This window comes from Calliphora vicina, chromosome 4 (assembly GCF_958450345.1).
Source record: "Calliphora vicina chromosome 4, idCalVici1.1, whole genome shotgun sequence".
Lineage (NCBI taxonomy): Eukaryota > Metazoa > Arthropoda > Insecta > Diptera > Calliphoridae > Calliphora > Calliphora vicina.
In genome coordinates this window covers 81,745,413-81,771,197 of record NC_088783.1, presented here as the reverse complement: position 1 = coordinate 81,771,197, position 25,785 = coordinate 81,745,413, and the positions used below count along the sequence as shown (strand labels likewise).

General features: G+C 26.7%; 1 protein-coding gene across 1 annotated transcript in view; it reads left to right on the top strand.

Annotated features, from left to right (window-relative positions):
• The first annotated feature begins 1,151 nt into the window (after positions 1-1,151).
• The window catches only part of LOC135957119 (heat shock protein beta-1), a 31,104-nt gene continuing 6,470 nt past the window's right edge, over positions 1,152-25,785 (top strand). Inside the window, exons 1-2 of the mRNA XM_065507795.1 lie at positions 1,152-1,524; positions 24,449-24,524. Of these exons, the coding sequence (XP_065363867.1) occupies positions 1,346-1,524; positions 24,449-24,524 (255 nt within the window). The 5' untranslated portion in view covers positions 1,152-1,345. The remainder of the gene's footprint in view (positions 1,525-24,448; positions 24,525-25,785) is intronic.

The window sequence follows — 25,785 nt, the reverse complement described above, 5'->3', positions numbered from 1 at the left end:
GATCTCAATAAACCCCAATGTGATGATCGAAAAAATCTGAAATTTGTTTAACAAAATTTTTCAAAATTTGAAAATGGAGTTTTGAAACAGCCGTTAAAAAAAAATATTTTTTTTGGCCATACCTGCAAATAGGTTAACGGTATCCTACGAAGACAAAAACTCATATACAAGTAAATACGGACATATTTTAAGTAAAAATGAGCTTTTATTTTAATTTTTCTCGAAATATGTTAATTGTTTTCCTAAATTTTTTGTTCATGTGGCCTGAAACACGTTAATGGTCTGGCGAATTTGTAATAACTTTAAAACTTTTTAATCAAATTTTGTCATTTATATCTTATTACAACGATAATTACGTACACATTTCGATTCTTTTGCATTCAATTGCAAAAGTATTTATTTAGTAGCAAACTTTTTTCAAAAACTGAAAAATTTGCATTTTTCTCTAATTTTGGCGATAATACAGTTTTTGGGTCATTTTGAACCAAAGGAGATACCGGGTTAATTTCCAAAATTTTTTTTTTAATGTAATATTCATTAATATAAATAAATCTACATATTTCTAGAAAACAATGCAGAAAGTTAACGAGTTTCACATATTTATTCCATATTAACAGTAAAATTCTGCATATATCTGAACTTTGACCTCGATGCGCGTCCAGAAATCGTTGCCCGATTTGGCTCAAATTTTCAGCACTTAACATTTAGGCCCAGTGTCACAATATTCCACCCGGCACTCTTCAAAATTTTAACAAAAATTTTTTTCCATACAACTGATTGTCACTCTAATGTACATATACATATACCCTTCTCACGAAGGTCGCAACGAATCGCAATAATCGGTCCATAATTATAAAAACCCACTAAAAAATTGTGGTATTCAAATAAGATTAAATACAAGTAAGTTTCATATCAAAGGAAAACTGTTTATAATCATATATTCGGTGTAGGGTATTATATTGTCGGGCTTGCCCTACTATACTTTCTTGTTAATTTTTCATTTCTGTTTTTTGACATTTGGTAAGACCAATTGTTGTTTTTGTAGAACTGCCACCACCTTGTATTAATTCGCCTTGACATGTGTCAAATAAAAGCACCATATCAACGCAAATTACGTTCAGTCTTTCAGATAAAAGCAAAGTGCGAACAACTAAAAAATACTAATCGCAATTCACAAGTGAGACACACAAAAATAAAATCTTTTTTTTTGAAAAGCAAAATATCTCTATCGCAACAACAAGATAAACAAAGTGTACTAGAAAATATAAAAGAAATAAAAAAACAAATTTGGTGAAATTTCATATTGTGAGATTAAATAAATAATATAATAAAAAAAATCAACATAATGGCCGATTCTAACAAGCGTAATATTCCTATCAAATTGGGAGACTTCAGCGTTATCGATACAGAATTCAGCAGTATTAGAGAACGTTTCGATTCTGAAATGCGTAAAATGGAAGAAGAAATGGCTAAATTCCGTCATGAACTCATGAATCGTGAAGCTAATTTCTTCGAAAGCACCAGGTATGTAAATTATTAAATAAATTTTGCAAAAATTTAAAATTTTTTAAGTAAATCTCAACAAATAACGGCTGCTACTGGAGGATAAAATGTTAGATAAATTCTAATTAGTTAGTTTAGTAATGGAAAGGAAACGGATATTTTTACCGGCTTTTTTTATTCTGATTGAATTTTTGTTTCCATTTTGAATTTCAACTATGATGAGTTGTTAATGCAATTTAATATTATTTCCTGGTTTATTAAATTATTTTGCATTCACCGTATTAGTTTTTTTTTTGTTTCAAATTTCTACATTTCAGTTTCCCACACATTAGTAACATAAAACAACAAAAACAATTAACCAAACAAGAGAATAAAATAAAGTACATAATATGTACCTACATACATACATATTTATTTATTTCATTTCTTGCTCTTGTCTACGTTGCCAAATGATTTATATTATTTTGCGGAGGTAGATTCTTGTGTTTGTTATCGTTGTTGTTACCCAGCAGTTAAGCAAGTAGTCAATGTATCCCTTATAGACAGTAATTGTCACTAATGTCCAAGTGGTCGGCTGTCTCCAATTTATATATTTTGGGTCATTTGACACGTAGATATGTGCTCTTTGTAGTGCATTGTGCAATTGGTTATTTTATACATCCCAGGTAATCTAGTAAAAATACAATTGTCACTTAAGTGTATCTAAGTAATCTAGAGTGTAGTCACTTTAAAGGTTTATTTTTCTATGCATTTTTTTTGTGAGAATTTTGTACAAACTGGTTTTATACAAATTCTGTTGATATAATTCTTGTCACTTTAGTGTCTCTAAGTAACCTATATAAAGTAGTTATTTTACCCACCAGAAGTAATCTGTTGGAGAGTTGTCGCGTGCAGATTTGTTTACAAGCAATCATTTATTGGACTAGTTATGTAGCTGATCAAGTAGCCAGTTAGGTATCAGTAAGGTAACTGATTCTATGTATCCGTTAAGGTAATCCAGTCTCATTATAATCCAAAATGGTCAATTGACCCCCTACTTAGGATATGCATGTGTTAAAATAACTAGTCACGTCGCTAGTTATGTAACTAGTTGTCACCCTAAATGATAGGCAAAATCACTAGTTCGTCATAGTCCTTTAGAACTGCTGGGTATTATTGGTGTTGTTGTTGTGGTTTTTAATGTTACACTATTAACCAACAACAAAAACAATAACGGTGAGGTATTTCTTTTCTTTGATTTTTCGTGTGTTTGTTGTTCGTTCATTGAAAAGGTTGAATGAATTATTGTCGGCCAAAAAAATAATGTACCGTGGGTAGAGTTTGTTACATTTTGATTAAAATTAATAAAAAAAAATTTAATCTAAAAGTTAAAAGTACAGTGAAAATCCTAAATAATTTTACAAATTTCATAGGCTGATACCAAAATCAGTTTTTAATCTATTCAGTAGTTTCAGATGTATTTAGAATATTGTGTGTCCAAAAATATTATACATGGGAAAATTAAACAATTGTTGTTTTTTTTTAATTTCATAAAAAGACTAAGATCTAGTTTTTGGTATAAAGATAATCTACAATCTCTGTTTAAACATAGCTTACAATATAATTTGTGTTTTTCACTTATTGTTTATAATCTAGGTTTAACTGAGCATCAAACAAACAGCTGAAATATAAAATAAACAATTCAGCATAGCTGTAGTTTTATTGATATACTTTATTAATATCAATATACAGGTCTGTCACACATTTTGTTCGGAATGTTTTCAATTCCGTAGTTTTTATTCCGATCAATTTTGTTTTAGGTTCTTCTTCGTGTAATTTATTAATTCCAAAAATATTTAATAATTCTATATTTCTGATTTAAATTTGAAAGCGTTTTTTATATAAAAACAAAAGGGAAGCTTTTGGTACAGAAATTGATTAAACATTTTGGAAAAACAAATAATTACAAAGAAATATCAATTCCACTTTAAAAACTGAAAGTGGTTTCATTCCGAAAGAAATTTTCGTTTTACTTTTCTGAAGAAGCAAAATACGGAATTAATTCCACTTTCGATCGGAATGGAATTCTGTGATAGGCCTGATAAAGTCCGCCAAAATTTGTTTCATATATAACTTAACAGCATATTGAGCTAAGTTTAACTAACAAGTAAAAAACTAGCTCTAAAGCAATATGAGACATAAATCCTAAAATTTCTGAACCCATTAGGTTCAAAAATCAAAATTTTGTGTTTTTATCCCGATAATTTCTGGAAAAATTTCTGTTTAATCAAAATAAGTATGTCAGATTTTTATATATAATTTGACTTTACATTTTTTATAATAATTTTATTCGTAACACTTTAGGCTTTCATTTAACGTATCATACGGTAACATTTGCTTTCATAGTCCCATGTTATGGGTCATTAAACAAAAATATTTTATTCTTTTCCGGGAGAGAAGATTTTAAAAGTTTTAAAATTATATATCTAAATTAATGTTTTATATTGCAAATTGACTAAAATTTAGTGTATTTTATTGCGTTAATTTTGAAATTTTAAATCAATTTCGAAAAGCTTTCAAATGATATAAAAAAATGTTTCGATCCGATCAACTTCAGACGCTCATAAATCGGAAAATATGGACTGGCGACAAACAATTTTTTTTCTAAATCACTTTGTCGTCGCCCATAAACTAAATTTGCTCCGCCATTTTTCGAAATACACACACTTCTTCAACAAATCAATTTACTTATATCCCAATGTAGACATAGAATCCACAAATAAAAATAAATTTAAGGATACCTTTTTCATATTAAATAAAAAATTAATATGATCAGATGATAAAAGATATTTAAGATTTTTAGTTAGTAAATATCTCAATGAATACGATTTATAACTGGTTATTGTTTAAAATATTCAATATAATTATTTGTTACAATAAAACCAAAAATTTAAGAATTACAAAACTTTTAAACTTTCTACATAAAACAAACAGAACAAGTTCTAAATTTGTTTCTATTTACAAAAAAAAAAAACTATCTATCAAGAAAAAAGCAATTTATCTTTGTGACTCCACGGTTTTTCTGTTATTTGGATTTAACACGTTTGAGTGCCTTTCTATAACAACGACCTCCTACTTGGCGGCATTTTCTTCATCATCCAAATCGGATTCTAAACCTAAAAATACAAAAAACTATATTAAAGACCAAGAACAATTTTTTTTAATATTGCCAAGCAACAAATATTTTAACTAACCGACCAAGTTTACACGGGGGAAATGTTTAAAGGAAAAAAACCAACAAATTTTATGATAGATACACACGTTTAGCCAAATCTTTGAAAAAAAGAATATTTAAGAAAGAAATACAAGAAAAATTAAAGATATTTTTAGAACTGAATTTCTTTTTTTTTTTTCTTCGTACATAAATTGTTCTAATGAAAAACAAAAAATTAAATGTACTACGAAATAGAAACACACATAATTGTTGAATATATGTACATATGTACATTAGGGTGGCCCCAAAATTTAAGTTGCGGATGTTCCCACCTAAAATGAAAATTTGATTCATTCTAAGACTACGTTTTGAATTTTTTTCGTCCTGGGGTCAATATTTGGCGAGCTGGATCGAAGGATAAAAAGGTCCTTTTTTGAAGTTTTTTACATTTTTTCCATATTTCTTCCAAAGGAAGTATATGTAAATTTGGTATCATATGAAAGGTCTTTGAGAGGCGCATTCAATTGGTTAAAAGAAATTTAAAAAAAAAAAATTTTAATTAAAAAATTTTAAAAATTTTCGACAAAATTTTATTTTTTTTTAATTTTTTCATAGAATTTATTCAAATACATAGATGAAATTTCTTGATCATAAACATCATGTAATTTCACCGAAATGGTTTTTCTCGTTTTTTAAAATTCAGTCCAGTTCAATGTTTATTCAAATTTGTTTAAACCCAATTTCATTCCTATCTGTTAAGCAGTTTTTCACATGTTACTTAAAATTAACAACAACATTCCAAAGGAATAACATTAAAATAATCATTATAGCGCTATGTATAGCAAATGTTTTAGCTTAAATTTAAATATTCGCAGTGTAACAAAAGAAAAGTATAAGAATTTATACATCGATGGAAAGCTTATAAAATTTGAGTTATTTTGATGCCCATACATATACTATGAATTGAGTACAGAGATTGTCAGATAGGGATGAAATTAGGTTTAAACAAATTTGAATAAACATTGAACTGGATTGAATTTTAAAAAACGAGAAAAACCATTTCGGTGAAATTACATGATGTTTATGATCAAGAAATTTCATCTATGTATTTGAATAAATTCTATGAAAAAATTAAAAAAAAACTAAAATTTTGTCGAAAATTTTTAAAATTTTTTAATTAAAAATTTTTTTTTTTTAAATTTCTTTTAACCAATTGAATGCGTCTCTCAAAGACCTTTCATATGATACCAAATTTACATATACTTCCTTTGGAAGAAATATGGAAAAAATGTAAAAAACCTCAAAAAAGGACCTTTTTATCCTTTGATCCAGCTCGCCAAATATTGACCCCAGGACGAAAAAATTTCAAAACGTAGTCTTAGAATGAATCAAATTTTCATTTTAGGCGGGAACATCGATACCTTATTTTTTCTCCATACAAACGGGGCCACCCTAATGTACATATGTACATATTTAGAAAACAATGAAATTTTATCTCAAGTTTATCTCTTGTATCAGAAAGTACTAATAGAAATAATGGCAGCAAATATAACAAAATTTTATCTACTCCAAAATGTACAAAAAATGCGAAAATAAATAACACTCACAGATAGAAGTATGCGTACACAAACACATTGCTAAATTTAATTTCTGAGCAGATGTGAATCTCTCTCTTGTACGCCCATAATTTTAAATTGCATTTTCGGTTATTTTCAAAAATGTTTAAATATTAAGACTCAAAAACACTTGTTTTCAGGAATTTTATATTTTGCCTACACATTTTTTCTGTGTTAATAAAATATTTAATAAATTTAATAACAAGGTCGTTCTTGGCTGTATGGCTGTTGATATTATTAAATATGTAGAATACAATCAATTGAACACTTTAATTCCATTACTACTATTTATTATACAAATATAGTACAGTTCTGATGCATGTGTTTGCTAAAGTAAATATTTAAACAATATATTTGATTTGTTTTTTTTTCTGTTTTTTCAATGATGTTTATTTAAAAGAAAAATGTAAATGATTCAGAAGAGAATAAACATAAATGATATTGAAAGATGTTTATGAATTATTCAAATATGTATTTCTGAATTGCTTTAGCTAATCAAATTGAATTTTAATATGCACTCCTTACCAAAATATATCCCAGCAACTATTTTAATTTAAATTTAGTCATGAGTCCTTTAATACGCTATACCCAAAGTACATACATACATATATTGTGAAAACGATATTTTGAAACACGAAATTTCAATATTAATATATTATCCATATTTAATAAATTGTATTTACACAAATATCGTAAGTAAACATTTTGTATTCTCTTAAATTTGTATAATAATTAAAACATACGATTCATAGTGTCTCGAACGCGACATTCGTACACCTTTGAAGTGAACAGAAATAAAGAAATTTAAATAATTTTTTAACAACTAAGATTAGCTGAAAATACACTATGTACAGTGAGCCTCAAAAGTGAGTAAACAGCAGCGAATTTTTTGATTTTTTAAGATCATGAAAATCATTATAGTCCGACTTAAATCTATATTTTTCACAACCAAAGATATTATTCAAGCCAATCTCTATCAAACTGAAACTTTAAAATTTTAATCATGGATAAATTTTAGAATTTTCATTATCTTAAAAAATATCCAATAATTTTTGGTGTATACTCACTTTTGCGGCTCACTGTATATCATAAAAACAAGTAAGAGAACTATATTCGACTGTCCCGATTCTTATATACCCTTCACCAAATTATACTTCAAAATACAAATTTTAAATATTTTTAGGTAAACAAATTTTTTTTTCAATTTTAAAAAATATTTTTTTTTTAATTTTAAAAAATATTTTTTTGTTTTTTAAATTTTAAAAAATATTTATTTTTTTTTGATGAAACCAAAAAATTTGGGTTAAAAAATATGTTTCCCGATTTTGACCCATTGTAGGTCCTACTTACTATGGTCTTATATACGTCGTTGCAAAGGTCTTTGAAATATCTATCATTATCTATATTGTCTATATTATATATCTATGTATAGGGTCGGAAAATTATATTGTGGAAATTACTCACGAAGGTGAAGGGTATAATAAGCACATAATATTTAAAAAAACCCACAAATTTCAGCACTTGATAGAAGAAAAGTTTTAGCAAAAAGTTTATTTTGCCCTTATTTGCTAATTTTTTTTATATTGCAATAAAAGCATTTCTACATGTGATGTTTCATCTTATCACTGATTAAATTTTATTTATATTTTATTCAATTTTTCCATTTCATTCCCTATTTCATGCGAAAAGCAATTTAAAACACATTTTGTTTCATTTTAGTTAAATTTCTTAGTCACAATTTATAAAAGTGTTTGCCCTCTGCAAATGATTACAGCAATAAATAGACTATTCATTTTATTGTTTATCATTTCAGTCATTTTATTTGTTTGTTTTTTTACTTAAGCACACCTTTCTCCTTTTAGAATGTGTTTCTTCAAGTGAAAGCCAGAAAACCATCAGACTTTTCATTATATTCCTACTAGGGTTTTCGAATAAAAATTATTCGAATAATCGAGAAAAAAAAATAATTAAAAATTTTCAGTTTAGAATGAAAAATTATTCGACTAATAATTGTCGAATATTCAAGTAAATTTATTTTAAAAAAATAGTTTATACAAAAAATCTGAAATAAACAAAATCAATAATTTATAATGTTCCTCATTGGAAATTTCTATATTTATTGAGATCTGTTAGGGCTCACAACATAATCAAACTTAACTAGAACATTTAAATTTCTGTTTTGGCCCACGGCTGCAGCCAATTGATATCGGTTCGGTTAGGTGAACTAGCCACATATTTTAGACCCATCGGAATTGAGCTGGAATTTGGCACAAATCTGTTGTCTATATCTCGTTATTATATTGTTAAATTGGGTTAATATTATTCCTTAAATTAAGTAGTCCCGAAATAAATATCGGTATAGAATTCTTGACCAATTTATAATTAAAAATTTATCTTGGATTCTAGGGAATATCCGACTGTATTTTCTTACTTATTTTTTTTATTATTTATATGTATAAAAATTTATTTTCTGGTTTCAAATATGTATATAGTAAATTATTCGAATAATATTTTTTATTGATTATTCGTTGGAATAATCGAGGAAATTTTAAAAAATAATTTATCACTCGAATAGTTAAAAAATTGTAAACTTTTATTTGATCAAAATGAAACTCGAATAATTGACAATTATAAATCCTCCCATAATGGGCGTTCTGCTAGCTGCAGTCTGTATAATAAATTACATACAACAATAATAATTTGTATATAAAAATTATCCAGTACCACCTACCAAGACTAAAATGCTAAACTAAATACTAAAAGTTGACCTATTTTAATAGATATCAAATGAAGTAAGTATACAGCCTTTTAGCAGACTAAATAAAGTTTTTAGAATTAGCCTTCAGATTTAAACTTAAACTGAATTAGAGCGTCAAGCGTTTTAAATATTATGCATTATTATACTGTATGTATAACAATCAATTATTTCCCTTTAAATTTAGTTTGTATTCTATATTAATACTTACTATAAATTTTTATGACCTTTAACATTTTACCCCCACTAATTTGCGTCCAAATAAGTTTAGCGCTTTGTATCGCATCTATAGTATTAAAATTTTGTTTTGGTTTTCCAATTGACTGTTTATTATTTAGTATATAATATACAGATACATATATGTACATATATATATATACAAACATATCTATGAGGTCACTATTTCTTTTTCATCCAAAAACGTGCTTAAATATCGTTGTAGTAATTGTCTGTTTATTGAATATGTATGTTTGAAGGAAATTTGTGTTTCTTTGGTTTTGTGGATTTTGTATTATGTATATGACTCATATAATAAAGTTCATTTCTTTACCATGAAGTAATTTAATACAAGTGGATTTACTTCCTACCCTTGTGCGAAAAGAAACATAGAAACGAATTTGTCATTAGATGATAGAAATGTTAGATTAGACATTTAGTTTTGTAATGAACAATATACATATGTATGTATAAATACATAATGCATGTAAACAAAACATTTCTTACATTTCCAATATTAAATATCAAAGCCACTACTGTAAATAGCAATGAAAAAGCTTAAACGTTTAAGATTCTGTAAAATCCCTGTAAGGAATATTTTAAAGATTTCCTTCCCTTATTCTATATCGAATAAAATGTATAGAAATTTATAATGATGGAGTTTGATAGCGAGCGAGTTTTTACTAGTAACCTCCGATTATAAATGCTATAATTATCCCCCTGAATCTTTGAAGGATGTAACTGTATTGTCCAGAGGAAAATGAAATTATCGGTTTAAAGTTTAAATAAGAAAGAAGCTGACATTATTTCATTAATGTCTTAACTCTCCCAGTCATGCTATCTTATCTTAAAATGTTCATTAGATAGCATTAAACACATTCAAGACAACAGGCTACACGACTACACGAACACAACTTCTGCTGGCTGCAGTTGTAGTCGTGTGGCAGCTACTGAATTATTTTAAAGACGACAGCTACAAAGTAAACAGCTGATTTATAATTCAGTGGTGCCACTTTAAGAAAAAATAACCGTACAAAATTCTAAAGTAATTAAGCTTGAAACAAATTTTTTGTGTAAAAATATATATGTATATGGTTATAATTATTTATGTACCTGTTATTACAGTCCCGAACTAGTGATTTTAATTGACCTCAAATAGTCAGCTAAAAAGACATATTATAGACAGTCCAATGAACGATTGCTTGTAAACAAATCTTTCTCCGACAACACTCCAATAGATTGATTCTGGTGGGTAAAATAACTACTTTCTAAAGTGCGGAAAAAATAAACGTTTAAAGTGACTTCACAATAGTTTACTAAGAGACACTAAAGTAACTATTGTCTTCACGTTATGTTGCATGGGATAATAGTATACTTAAGCAAAAATAAAAATAAACTTTATGAGAATTATATTAACACAATTTGTATAAAACCAGTTTGTATGAATTACTCACAAAACTTTTAAAGTAACTATACTCTAGATTACTTAGAGACACTTAAGTGTCAATTGTCTTTACGCTAGATTACTTGGGATGTATATAGTAACCAATAGTCTTCTGCACTATAAAGACCATATACGTGCCAAATGACCAAATGATAAGACATTAGTGACAATTACTGTCTATAAGGCATATATTGACTACTTGCTTAAATACTGGGGTATTAATAATATATTTATAACTGTATTATTTTTGTATGCGAAATCAAAATTAGGAGTTGTTTTCTAAATTTTGTGATTTTTTTTTTTGCAAAAATGTCGTGGTTAAAGCAATTGCAATATTATTAGATTTAATACGCATTAAAGATAAATTTAAGATATATTTCAACTCTATCGTGTGATAAAACTACATAAATAGTTTCTATAAATCCACTGTTATTTTACTTATACAGTGGTGGCCACCAATTTAAGACAAATACTTGAATTTTTTTCATCAACTGAATTTTAAGTGCGATAGAGCCAAAATAAAAGGACTTCTAAGGGTATGAAATTTATTATTAATGTTTCTAGTTTCTGAAAAATGTTTGGAAAAATCGGTAAAACATATATGGACAAAGATATGTGGAACGTTGACTCACCTCAGCGAACATCCGCTGTTAATAACATGATATGACCGAAACTAATGGAACTAAAAATACGAAATTTGGTCCGAATATTTTATAATAATAAAATTATAATGATATAAATGTGAGAAAATATGTTTATTTAAAAAAAAATTTTTGGTCAAGTTGTAGAAAAATTGTATGTGTTCATGGTGAATATGTATGAATTGACACAGTCGATAAAACATACTTGTGTGTTAAAACAGTCCTCATGCATACATATTTGTGGAAATATTTGAAAAAATAATTGACAATTACATGGAATTTAGCAAACAATTTTTGTCTTAAATTCCTGGCCACCACTGTATATGTTAAAATCATTTTCGAAAGTGCAGTATTTTTGAAGTGTTGTCAGGATTTTTATTGTTGAAAATACTTTCTTGTTGTCATTCTTTGTTGTCAAAAAAAAAAAATTCAAAAAAATTTACAACGTATACATAGCACGTTCTTTACGTTAATTAGGTATATATGTATCTATAGAATAATTTTTAACTGATAACAAAGAACAAAACTGTCAACAAACACATCTACACACATGAAATCTGCTTTAATTACTCTAATGTCACAACAATTAACAATGTACTGTACAGTTTGTATTGTTCTGACGTTTATAAAAAAAAACTCTCTTTTGTTGAAGTGATATTAACAATTGTTCTCTTGTATGGTTTTACACCGTAATAAAGTTAATAAACGCAAAACACGTTAACCGTTATAATGCTTTAAAATGGCCATACAGATACGAGATTTGCAATTACTTTTGAATTTTTATGTATGTATGAACGTGTGGCGCTTAATATGATTTTATGACGTTTTAAGAATTGTTTCTGTCTTGTTTTCGATTAATTTTATTTCGTTTGTGGTTAAAACGAATATTTGTATTTGATTCGTATTTACTTTATTTCAGTAACTGAAATAGTTGGGCATGTATATTTAGGGGAATACATTACTAAACTACGAACTAAAATATATGGAGATCATATGAAGGTTCAAATTAAAAGTCACTTTACAGCTATACGAAAACCTTCTTATCTTTCTACTGTGGTTGTTCGGTTATTCCAAAATTTTATGGACCGAAGGATTATGGACCTATTAGTCATATTATTTCCTATTGAAAACTCTGGAGAGGACAATTAATCTTCATCGGAGAGTTACATTGCGAGGACTCTCCAGTATGAATGCTCTTATATTCCGGAATCATGGCCGATGTACATTGTGGTATAATTTCTAAGAGTGGTATATACTTATTAGTCATCTTCTTTCCATTTGAAAACTCTTCTTCTTCTACAGATTAATGTTTATCTGAGTATGTCGATTATACCCAGACTCTGAACATTTTTATATGAAAGGCAAATTTGTTGAAACGGCGCTACCAGATTTAGAGGACTCTCGAGTATGAATAATATACTTTGACAATAATGTCATCTCACGTCCGACTTTATCTTTCGACTTGAAAACTCTTAAGAGACTGATTAACATTCATCTGAGAAAGTCGATTAGACCCAATCTACTATCTGCCTCTCAACATTCCTTACGAAGGCCAAATTTGTCGAAACGGCGCTTGTGAGTTATATTGAGAGAACTCTTGAGTATGGAGAGTAAACATTAGTGGCTTTCTTGGACAATAATGTCACCACAGGTACGACTATATCTTTTCATTTGAAAACATTCGAGATAGTGATTACTGTTCATAGGAAAATGTTGATTAAACTCAATCTACTATCCGACTTTCAAGGTGGCTTGGTAAGCCACCTTCAACCTCTTATAAATAAGTTATTACTTTAATATCTCTAAAACTAGTTACAAGTAACGGCTTTAATAACTCATTGAGTTAAAAAGAATGTGCTCATGCAAAAGACTAGTCATTATTCAACTACTTCTATGTAATGCAGCTGGTATATAGTAGTCAATAAAATGTATGTTATTCAGTAATTGCAAATCATTGCCATGTGTTTGCTGGATTTTGCTATTATTTTTCTCAAAGTGTATTATGTATTGCTATCTGGTCTGGTTTAGCAGTAATTCTCTTTCCTTAATTTACTAGCCAATAAAATTACCGTTAACTATGAGTTAAAAAAAAAACAAAAAGTTGTTATAATCAGTGTTACCATCAAACACATTTAGCCAAGCTAGCAGCAGACATTCATCCCACTTTTGCTAACTGACCGACTGCCGTTCGTTGTCGTCTGGTTGGCATGGTAATAAATGAATTCGTTTGAACAAAATACAAATGAAACCCAGCAAAATTCTCCCATTCTTCTCTCACTGATGATGATGTCATGCTTGGTTTGATTTAAAAATAAACATTTTGAATAAACTTTGAATCGGTGTATACGATTTCTTTGTAGGTATTTGTTTATTTTTTGCTGTGTGTGGATTTTTTTAATTTTTTATTCATTCTCGTATTAGAGGAAAATAAAAACAACAAGTAAGAGTATTAGATTCGGCTGTAACGAATCTTATATACCTACATTTTGTATAAAAACATTTATTGTTATCAGATGTTTGCCTATTTTCAATACTAATTTGGTATTGATAGAGCCATATTCCGGGAAGATAATTGTATGTGTGCCAGGAGAAATCATTTAGCTATATTTTCTACAGAAATTGTTTTTTGTAATAGTGAAATGTATTATCTACACTATAATTGAAGAAAATTTAAAAAAAGTTTTGAAAAATACCAGCTTTTTTGGAGGTTGTCACATTTTGATCCATAAATCTGGTTATATTTAACCGATTTTGACCATTTTCAATACCAAACATTTCACCATGACCAATATTTGCGAAAAATTCCTGTCTGATATGTCTTTCCCTGTAGGCCATATCGTGACTTCAACAGACATACGGACGGACGGATATACCTAGATCGTCTTAGAATTAGAACCCAGAATATCTATACTTTTATGAGTCTTCGATGAATATTTCGATGTGTTACAAACTGAATGACAAAATCAATATACCCCTCACCTTTTTGTTTGAGGGTATAAAAATAAGGTGTATTTTGTTCGATAGCAAACATTTGTTTTCTTCTCGAATATTTTATTAAAAAAAATAAAATAAAAACTTGAAAGATAATAAAATCCGAGAAATAAAATAATAAATTTTATCGTTATTGTATTGAATTGAAATATAGAACAGAACTATTGGAATTTAATCGCCTGCTGTATGTTGTCTGCAAATGGCTACCCATAACAGCAACAACTACACTGAAAGAAAGAACAATAATTTTGTTTAATTTTCTGAATATGTCAGAAATTTTGTTGTATTTAAAAACAAATTTGTTTAATGTTTTAAAGTTTGTAACATATGTTTAGTTTTTCTTGCAAATTCCAGTAGATCATGTTTATATGATTTATATTTAGATTTATTTAATTTTTTGTTTAGATTAAACTTGATTCTTTTTTTTTGCTGTTTCTAATGCATTTATAAAATTCAAATATAATTTGCATGATCTCATCTGCTGTTTAAATAAATGCTTATCGATGGAAAATAATGATGTTTACACGTACGCTTTTAACATTGCTTTTTTTCGCTCTCCAAAATTGTGAAATATTTTGATTTCTTATAAAATGTTTTGAATTTGTTTTCTTTAAATTGTTTATTTTATTATAAACATAAATAGATATTATGTACTTGGTTATTATAGCAGATACAGAATTTATTTTGGAATTACTTAATTTTAACTTTTAAAATGTTTTGTCAATATCAATTTATTTATAAATTATCTAACAATTGTTTAATCTTCTTTATTATTTTATAATTATTGTTTTCGAATTTCTTCATTAAAATTTTAAGTTTTATGAGATCTTCTTTCCAGTACCTGGCTCACGAAATTTGTATCGTTTATTTTATAGTTTATTGTTTTGGTTTTTAAATTTTCTAAAATCTTGACCCTATCCATTTTTACTATATAAAAAACTTATTTCTCGAAAAATTATCAAAATAAATTAAATATTAAATTACGGTAAAAAATTGTGCTTTTTACATTCTTTTCTTACATATTCTTTTTGTTTTAGTCTTCTTTCTTGCAGAAATTTAAAAGTTTCCATTGTTTTGTCAATGCTAATAAATAAAATCACATTATATGTGTTTCTGTTAAACTTTAATTAAAATTTAATATATTTAATAAAACACCTAATAAATTTGTATTTGTCTTAGAAATATACAGTGGGGAGCTCAAATGAGTACATGTTTCTAATTAGTGCACTTCTTATGGAATAAAAATAAAACTAATAAAGCAAATCCAAAAATTTTTTCTGTCATTTATTTTATGTTTAATATGTAACAAAATGAATTACAATTCAAAACAAAAAACATACAGTTCTAAATAAAAAAACAGACAAAACTAAAATAACTCGCATGTACTCAATTTTGCACCCCACAATAACTTTAGGGAAGAATTGCATTTTTTAAAAAAATTTTCAAAATCCTTTATTACGTAAATAAAATTTTACACGCATTGGCATATTTTCTATAAATTTTTCATTAACTTTTTTTGGAATACTCTCTCTCTCTCGTGCTCAATCCGCTGTTAAAGCTCGTACAAATTGGTAGGAGTTAATCGGTATTGTTTCAACCGCCAATTCACGATTCACTAAAAATTCTCAATAGGATTGAACTCAGGACATTGAGCTAATAACTGCATTAATAAGACATTTTTCTAGGAACACCATTCTTTACGATTTTTGACGTGTGTATTGGGTCACCATCCTATTGAAAAATTACTTCTTCTGCAGGATAAGCATTATAATCTACAAAGTCAAAAGATGAATGTGAAAAATACAAAGATATTTACGTATTCAGGTCGGTATATCGAACTGGACACTATTTCGGTAGAAATTTTGCTCACTAAACCATTTTTCAAAGTTTTTCATGAGTGCTTTAATTCGCCGTCCTGCTGTAAAATAACTTATTCGACATGATTGGCGCTCTTATCCACAAAATCGGAATGGCAAGTCTATAAATTCGGTATGATTAGTCTTCAATATACGCAGATAGTCTTCTTAACTCATTATTTCGCCGATTTTTTCAAAATTGGTGACACAGTAAGGAAACAGTAAAACACGGTAATGATATGGGGTTGCTTTATATGGTGCCACCTTGGACCCATGCAAAGAATCAATGAAATAATGGGAAAAGAAAACCATCTGCGTATTTTGCAGACTCACCATACCTATTTTGTAGTCTCATCATCACGTTTTTGTATATAAAAGAGGAAATCCTGCAGAAGAAATAATTTTTCAATAGGATGGTGACCCAATGCACACGTCAAAAATCGTAAAGACTGGTATTCCTAGAAAAATGTCTTATTAATGCTGTTATTAGCTCAATGTCCTGAGTTCAATCCTATTGAGATTTTTTAGTGAATCGTGAATTGGAGGTTGAAACAATACCGATTAACTCCTACCAATTTGTACGAGCTTTAACAGCGGATTGAGCACGAGAGAGAGAGAGTATTCCAAAAAAAGTTAAGGAAAAATTTATAGAAAATATGCCAATGCGTGTAAAATTTTATTTACTTAATAAAGGATTTTGCAAATTTTTTTAAAAAATGCAATTCTTCCCTAAAGTTATTGTGGGGTGCAAAATTGAGTACATGCGAGTTATTTTAGTTTTGTCTGTTTTTTTATTTATAACTGAATGTTTTTTGTTTTGAATTGTAATTCATTTCGTTACATATTAGACATAAAATAAATGACAGAAAAAAATTTTGGATTTGCTTTATTAGTTTTATTTTTATTCCATAAGAAGTGCACAAAATAGAAACATGTACTCATTTGAGCTCCCCACTGTACATTTGAATTTGGTAAAAGGAAATGTTTTTGAAAACTGAAATTACAATATGGTTAGTTTCCATTGTATATTAACACACTGTATTTCGGTTATTGTGTGTCCTAGATGATAACTATAGGAAATGTTATAAGTTTATCATTTATTAAATATTTATTATTTCTCAGAAATGTTTTCAATTTAAACTTTTAGTAAATCCTTGAATTAATTAAAAGTTATTATGTACTTGTAAACACCCACACAAGTTTTTTTTATAATTTATAGAAAATGTGTTAGGCTTTGAGTTTTAACTCTAGTTTTCATAATTTAACTACATATGTATTAGTTAACAAATACATTAGACAGAGTTTTTAAAGTATGAAATCATTTTTAACCAAATAAAATTAATTGCTCTGTAAAATTATATATAACTACACCATTTCCAATTGTAGAAGTTTCTAATTGTATTTCAGAAATTTCCAATTGAATTTCAGAAATTTTCAATTGTATTTCAGAATTTTCTAATTGTATTTCAGACATTTATACAAAGCCTATTTCAGAATTTTCCAAATGTTTTTCAGAAATTTCTTAAATACAATTAGAAAATTCTGAAATTCAATTGAAAATTTCTGAAATACAATTGGAAATTTCTGAAATACAATTAGAAACTTCTACAATTGGAAATGGTGTAGTTATATATAATTTTACAGATCAATTAATTTATGCTAAATATTTGTCTATACTTGACAAATATTTAGCATAATAATTAATGACGTTTGTTGCCAAGACAAAGTTGTCTTTGCAAAAGCACAAACAATTTTGTCTTAACGAAGCAATAATACTAATAAATGGAGACTATACCTGATAATTTTTTATCTTGACAACCATTTTGACGTTTATTATGATAAAAATTTATCAGGTATAGACAGGGGTTTAATACATTTGGAAAATTCTGAAATATAAATGGAAACTTTTGAAATATAATAGGAATATTCTGAAATTCAATTAAAAAATTCTGTAATACAATTGGAATTTTCTGAAATATAATTATAAAATTCTGAAATAATTTTACTCTTTTTTTAACGAATAAATTCTTTTAAACGTCGATTTGTAACCCACATGCAAAAAAACTTTATTATTTTAAATAATAAACAATATTCAGTTAGCACTTATTGAATATTTCGTATGTATGTATGAATAATTGTGTTTTTAGACGATAATCATTTGAAAAATTGTTTTTATTTTCAATTATATTTTCAAGTTCAGTATATGGTGCAAATGGCGGCGGGTGTTTTGTAAGCGGCTGTGTGTAAATTGTTTTATCTCACCACTCTCTGCGAGACACATCAGCAGCTTAAGCATCGAAATTGAGTAGTTAGACTTTAAAGTTCATATATGGTAATGAATTGTGTAGATAAAATACAAATTGTATATTGAAATGACAAAATGTATGTATGCAAATTATATTTTGCAACTAAAATACAATAATATGAATATTGTAAGTTCAGTCATGTTTTATGGCAATTTTGTAAGTGTTTTTTTGTTGAGATACGAGAAATTTAGTGTTTTCTTGCATATAAAAACGTTAAAATGATTCGATAACCGTAAAAGGTGTATATTTTTATAACGTGCATATTAGTGTACATATGATGTATTTATGTATATGAAAATGAAATAATAACTTGGAGAAATAACGTAATACTTTTGTAAAGGAGTGAATGAAATTTAGTAATTCCTAATAAATAATTATACAATGAATGTATGAGTCTGAAGGAATATTCACATAAGCCCTAATGAATTTTAATCTTTAGAAAAATATTAAAACAATTTTACTTTAATCTTGAAATAAACACCAATTTTCTAAATAAGTATCGATTATTTGATAATTTGTACAAATTATTATTATTTTTTTGAAATATTAGCTTTCCAATCTAAGACAGTGTTGCATTTTTAATAATGATCATCAATTCAAAATGTCTTCAAACCATAACTCAATACATATTTATTTTGCTAATGGCTAGTGTCAAAAACAAATTTTTATTTACAATTACAAACATTTCCGCTTTATCCATCCACTAGACTTTCAATAAAAATTGTTATTTAAATATTTACACAGTTATTTAGTTTTCGTAATTGCTATGAATAGTTTGAAAATAATACAACCAATTATGATGATTAAAACACAGAAATATGCAAATTAACAGACACCCAAGACATGATGTCATAAATTTTTAAAATCTTTTTTTATTTTTTTGTTTGTTTTCAGAATGTTTATTAATTCAATAATTTTATGCGATACAAAAAAAATGTATTTGTTTGTTTTTATAATGTGCATGTATGTATTATGTACACTTGTACATATTTACAATAATATATGTATGTACAACAAATAATAAATATTAACGCCTTTCAATGCCATTGTAGCAAATGACTTTTATGAAATAATTCATTCATTCATACTTATTTCAACTGATAAAATTTTTAGAGGATAATGAACCTAAAGTAAAAAATTTTGCAAATTTAATTGACATTTTTAATTGACGATTTTTTTAGCAGCTTAATTTTGTATTGGTGTGACAGTAAATCTTATTGATTAATTATTTTTAGGTTAAAATATTAGCTGCTGAGGCAAATGCTGTTGCAATAGCAAAATTTAGTAGTATTTTTTGCATTTCAACAACTAAATACACAGGATTGCAATTGTCATACCATTGCAACATTCAAAATGGTTTTTGCATCACTCTCTCTTTTTCAATATGGCGAAATTATAATAGTAGAGAAACCGAATGAATGGAAGAAAATAGTCATAGAAAAACAATTATTTGTCAAGATGTTGTCATAATTTAATTGTGTATTGCAAACTTTGTTAAAAGAAAGGAATGAAAAGTGCGTTCGCAATCAATGGCAAATAAATTGCAAATGCTATATTTCACAGCTATACAATTTTGCATTTGCAATGTTACCAGGTCATTGGTTGGACCGAATCTTAAATAGTATTAATGGAAAAAAATTATGAAAATTGCAACATTAACCTTAGGTCTTCACGTAGCAATATTTATTGTTAAGCACAATCAAAAACGTCGGCAGAATAATAGCACAGGATTGCTGATTGCTTTAGGTGGAGAAAACGTTCGTCACAAATACAAAATTTTCAACGCGAGAAGTTCTATGAAAAACCGAGGTGTATTTGCTTATATTTTGAATTCCACTAATTTCTTTGTTTTTTACTTTTGATACTTAAATAAATTAAATGTTTATGCATTAATCACACCGAATCATAAAAAGAATTTTACATTACCCCCTGTCTATACTTGACAAATATTTCTCATAACAATTAATGACGTTTGTTGTCATGACAAAGTTGTTTGTGCAAAAGCACTATAATAATATATGGAGACTATACTTGATAATTTTTTATCTTGACAACCATTTTGACGTTTATCGTGATAAAAATTGATCAGGTATAGACAGGGGGTTAATGACAGCATATTGCTTAGCAATAATTGCTCAAGCAATCAGTAGATTAATCATTGCGCAATGAATTGCTACATATGACAATTGCTGTGTCTACACATCACAAATTTTATGGACACAATCAAATCAAAATAATATTCAAATAGTAATTTTTTCATATTAGCCTAGTTTTGTTGTGAAAACGGTCTATGAAAATACTGTTATACAAAAGATATAATACAGAAAATATTGTTATACAAAATATTTTCTAGAGAAACTGTTGTTATACACAAAATATTGTTCTACGCATGATTTCTATATGACTGTTATTCACATGATTTGATATAGAAAATACTGATATACACACGATTTTCTATAAAAAACAGTTGTATACACGATATTCTATAGAAAATACTGTTAAACACAAACATTTTCTATAGAAAATACGGTTATACTCAAGATTTCCATAGAAAATATTTTAATCTGTAGCAGAAAATCGTACTGAGTTTATAGCAATGTGTAAATTTTTCATGTTACTCAAAATATTTAAAATTTTTTGAAAGTACTTTTGAATAAAATATATTATCTAAAAAAGTACGATCGTCTCAACTATATCTAATATAGCAGCCGTTATTTGTTATTTAGGTAGTTTAATTGTATGTAATATTTAATTATATTTATTATAAATATTTTCTACATACATATAATTAATATATTAATCTTATTATATACTCTTTTTTCCTTTATTCCACTGGCTTTAAATAAATAAATGCTGCTTTTATATACATACATACGTAATCTATAATATTAATTGTAATATAATGGACGTTTACTATTTCTAATATATTTCTATTTTGGCTGTCTTACAAAAAAATAATGAATATTTAATTAAAACAAACAAATAAATCTCATTTATAAAATAATATTTATATACAATACATATTAAACAGTACAACAAAAAAGACAACAACAAAAAGGTATTAATAAAATTTTCAATTTAGATGCAAATATTACAAAGAAAATATACAAAATAAAAATTAATGTACATATTTCTTTTAAAAGATACATAAAATATCTGTTTATAAAGTGATTTCAACATAAAAAAAATACAAAACAAATGTTTTTTCAACATAAAATCTTTAGACTTCAAAATTTTATTTTTTCGTGGTTTTATGTTGAAAATGTACCGAAAATATCTTAATTTAAAATACCTTTACATAGAAATCTGGTACTTTATTAAAAGTATTCATGTGAACATGTTTAACAGCGATATTTATTGAACGTGTAGCATGCGGTATTCAGCAATCGCGATCAATATCGCTAAATAGCTTAATTTTTCGCGATCCGGATCGATGATCATAAATAAAACAAATAAAGAATAAATCATGACGGTAATTTGATTTTTCTAATCAACCACCTACCCTCAAAGCAAAAAAAAAATGAACATGTAGCATACGCGCTCTATCCATAATTCCATTAAAATGTATTTGATTCGACCCAATTATCACAATATACATATATTCTACGTATAGCAGTGCTCTTTAGTATAATAAGTTTTGCTTTCGAAAAATCATATTTGGCATCACTACATCAATACCGAACATTTTGGAAAACGCTGAAACATTTATCATTTCAATAATCAAGCTGAAATTACTAATTAATTATCCCCTGGTTATACCTGATAAATTTTTATCATGATAAACCTCAAAATGGTTGTCTAGATAAAAAATTATCAGGTATAGTCCCCATTTATTAGTATTATTGCTTCGTTATGATAAAATTGTTAGTGCTTTTGCTTAGACTTTGTCTTGGCAACAAATGTCATTTATTGTTATGATAAATATTTGTCAAGTATAGACAGGTTCAGTAATTAATAAATTGTATTTTTTTTTTAAAAGTTGAATTTTGAGGACTCACTCTATAAAAAAATTCAATTTATCTTAATATTTACTAATAAGTTCTCATATATGTTAAAAAAAAGTCTGAAAATTTCAAAATTTATTTGATTAGATTTTACATTATATATGAGAACTCAAAGGGTAACATTATTTATAAAAAAAAACAAAAGATTTAAATCGGATTTTTAATATGTACATTGATTTTTATTTATTCATATACAAATTTTAATTACTTTTATTTAAGTGACTAACTTTTCTTATTTTGTAGTGTAAATTTTAATTTTCAATATTTTGTAATGCGTATATTTAAAATTAATTTATATACATACATATTTCATATTGTTGTTAATTACGAAAATACTCTACATACATAAAAAATGTATGTATTTTTTTTATTTTTCAAAATTGTTCATAAGTCTGACAAATTTCAAAATTATTTTTAACACATGACTCAAGCAATTTTTTGTTGTTTTTTTTTTATTTAACACATTTTTCACAGTCATATTCATTTAATATTCTTATTTTGTATTTTCTAAAAACAAAAAAGAAAATCATCTATATATGTTTGAGTTTTTTTTTTATTTTTCTGTTTTCACCTGTCAAATTAATGGGGAAATTGTGTTTTCATGGCATACTTTATGACAAACAGAAAAACACTTCAAATCAATTTGACATTTTTGAATATTTTTCTTGAAATTTATTATAAAACAGTAATGAGCAGTAAAAATTCCAAAATTGTTGTTTTGTTTGTTTCTTTTATAATAATATTTATAACCACATGTGTGTAGAAAACAAAAATTCATCATATTTTTATTTTTAAAATATAGTCTTTCAAAGTTGTTAATATGGAACACAAATTTGTATGGTATTTGTACAGTTAAGTAATCATGGCAACTATTAAACGAGGTTTTACCAATCTTTCCTACTTAAAAACTCACTCTTTATTTACATTTTGTGTAAATACTTGAAAATAAGTTTATTTGCAATTAAAGCAAATTCAACAAAATTTTGTTGTTTTTATTCTTTTTTTAAGCGCCATTTAATTTTAGTGTTGCTTAATTTATTTGCAAAAACAAAACAAGAAAAACATTTTATAAAAAAAATGTTGAAAACTAAATTCAATTTTACTGCTAGATAAAATTTTATGGTTTTGCCTCTTGAATTTGCCAAGTTTTTATTTTTCTACAAGAATTTCTATGTCTGGCAAAACTCAATGTATTGACGTACAAAAAGTACATTCATTCCTCTTCTAAATTTAAAACACTTTCAAGTATGTTATTTAAAAATTGTCTTTTATTGTTAAGAAAATAACAACTCAATCTTAAATTCTAACACCTTTTTTCCAAACATACGACAACAGCTGCCAGATTCATGTTTTAAATCTAAAATTAGCTTTACTTCCCACTTAAATAACAAACATAAATATGTAATTAAAAGATTTCCAATATCTTAAATACATGCTTCCATTATCTAGTATTGAAGCTGGGTTTATTTTTAGTTTAAGGAAATTCTAGCAAGACATCCGTTTTCGCCATTTATATTTTATTTAAGGGTGGTTTTCTTTTCATCTATATTTAGTTTTCAAAATCAAAATTTGTCTTAATATTTTGTATAAAAACTGGAGCTCATTTCCTGATCTTTAGTTAGTTTTAAAGAAACCTTTGTTGTTTAAACTTCAATTTTAAAGTTTGTTTTAAATTATTTTCTTTTAATTTTTAATCATCATGAATACTTTCAATCGTTCATTTTCCACACACACCAAAACTCATACACGTTCGTATAGGTAAATTGTAATTCGTTCATTTCAAAATTATTTCAAACTTGATTTTAATTTATATTGGTGTATAATTGTTTTTATATTTGTAACATTTTTTTGTTGAATATATTGTATTATTTTCTTTAGTATTTTATTAACAATTTCTTTTATTATTTATCTTTTTTATTATAGCTCAACAACAAATTCAGCCCTCTCCTCCAGACCCAAACAAAATTATATTTCGGACATGAACTCACCTTTGATTCAGGTAAGAATTAGTATTTTATAAGAAATATGGTTATGTATTTAATAGTAAATTCTAAAATAATTATCAATAGAACATTAATGTAAGAAACCATAAATTAGATTTCACATTTGTGGCAGTGTCGTTTTCTTTTCGGGAATAAATTGGCACTTTATGCCCTTTTTTACAAAAGTTTGTTTGTCATTCCGTTTAGGAATTTGTAAAATATTAATTTGCGATCCTATAAAGTATATACATACATATCGTTAATTCCCTGAAAATTGTTACTTTAATTAAACATACTTAGCCCCCTTTTCTCAATCTCTGGTTATCGTTTTTCGTAACGATATACTTCAAATGAAATACTTCACGGGAAATCAAGATTCATTTTGAAATTTCCCGGGATCCCGGGAATTCCCGCCTAGAACAAATTATTCAATTTTAAGAATGTAGACTTCGTTAAAAATCTAAAAAATGTCTTTGGTTTTAAAATGTAATTGGATACAAATAAAAAAATCCAATAAAAATTTAATATAAAGAGGTAAACTGACACGATTTCTAATTTTGGTTATATACAAACTTATCACCATTTGTATCGGAATAGCTAATTCGCAAAAAATAAATATTTTTTTTTTAATTTTGAATTGCATTGTTTTGATTATTAAAACAAAAATTAAGTAAAGATGTTAATTAAAACTTGATGATAACCCAATAATGGTGGTTTTATTCCAGAAATTTTAGTTTTACTCTTTGTTAAAAAGCAAAATACTAAAAAAACTACAGTTTCGGTCGGATAGAATTCTGTGACAGCCCTGAACATTCATGAGTTTTTGGAATATTTTGAATAATGAATTGTATGAATCTTCTACATTTGTTTTGAAGCTTTAAGCTTCTTTTAGAGAAAATCAAGTTCAATAAAATCACATAAAACTAAGGAAAATAATTTACCGGGATTTCGGTATTCTAAACGGCTTGTACAAAATGCAGCTATTAAAATTCGTATTTAAATCAATAAAAGGTCTCGGAAATTCTTCCATTCAGTTTTTTCAAAATGCCCAGGTCACAAATCGAAATACAAGACAAGGACAAAATCTGTCTGTAACAAGATGTCGTCTTGAGCTGACAAAACAACGGATACGTTTTGCTGGTTCTAATGAATTTAATAATTTGCCTGTTTCTTTAAAAAATATTTTACTTTTTTCAACGTTTAAAAAAGAGCTTAAGTTGTTTTTATTAAACAATCTAGAAACACTTCTTACGCAAACTTAAAAGATTTTTATAAATA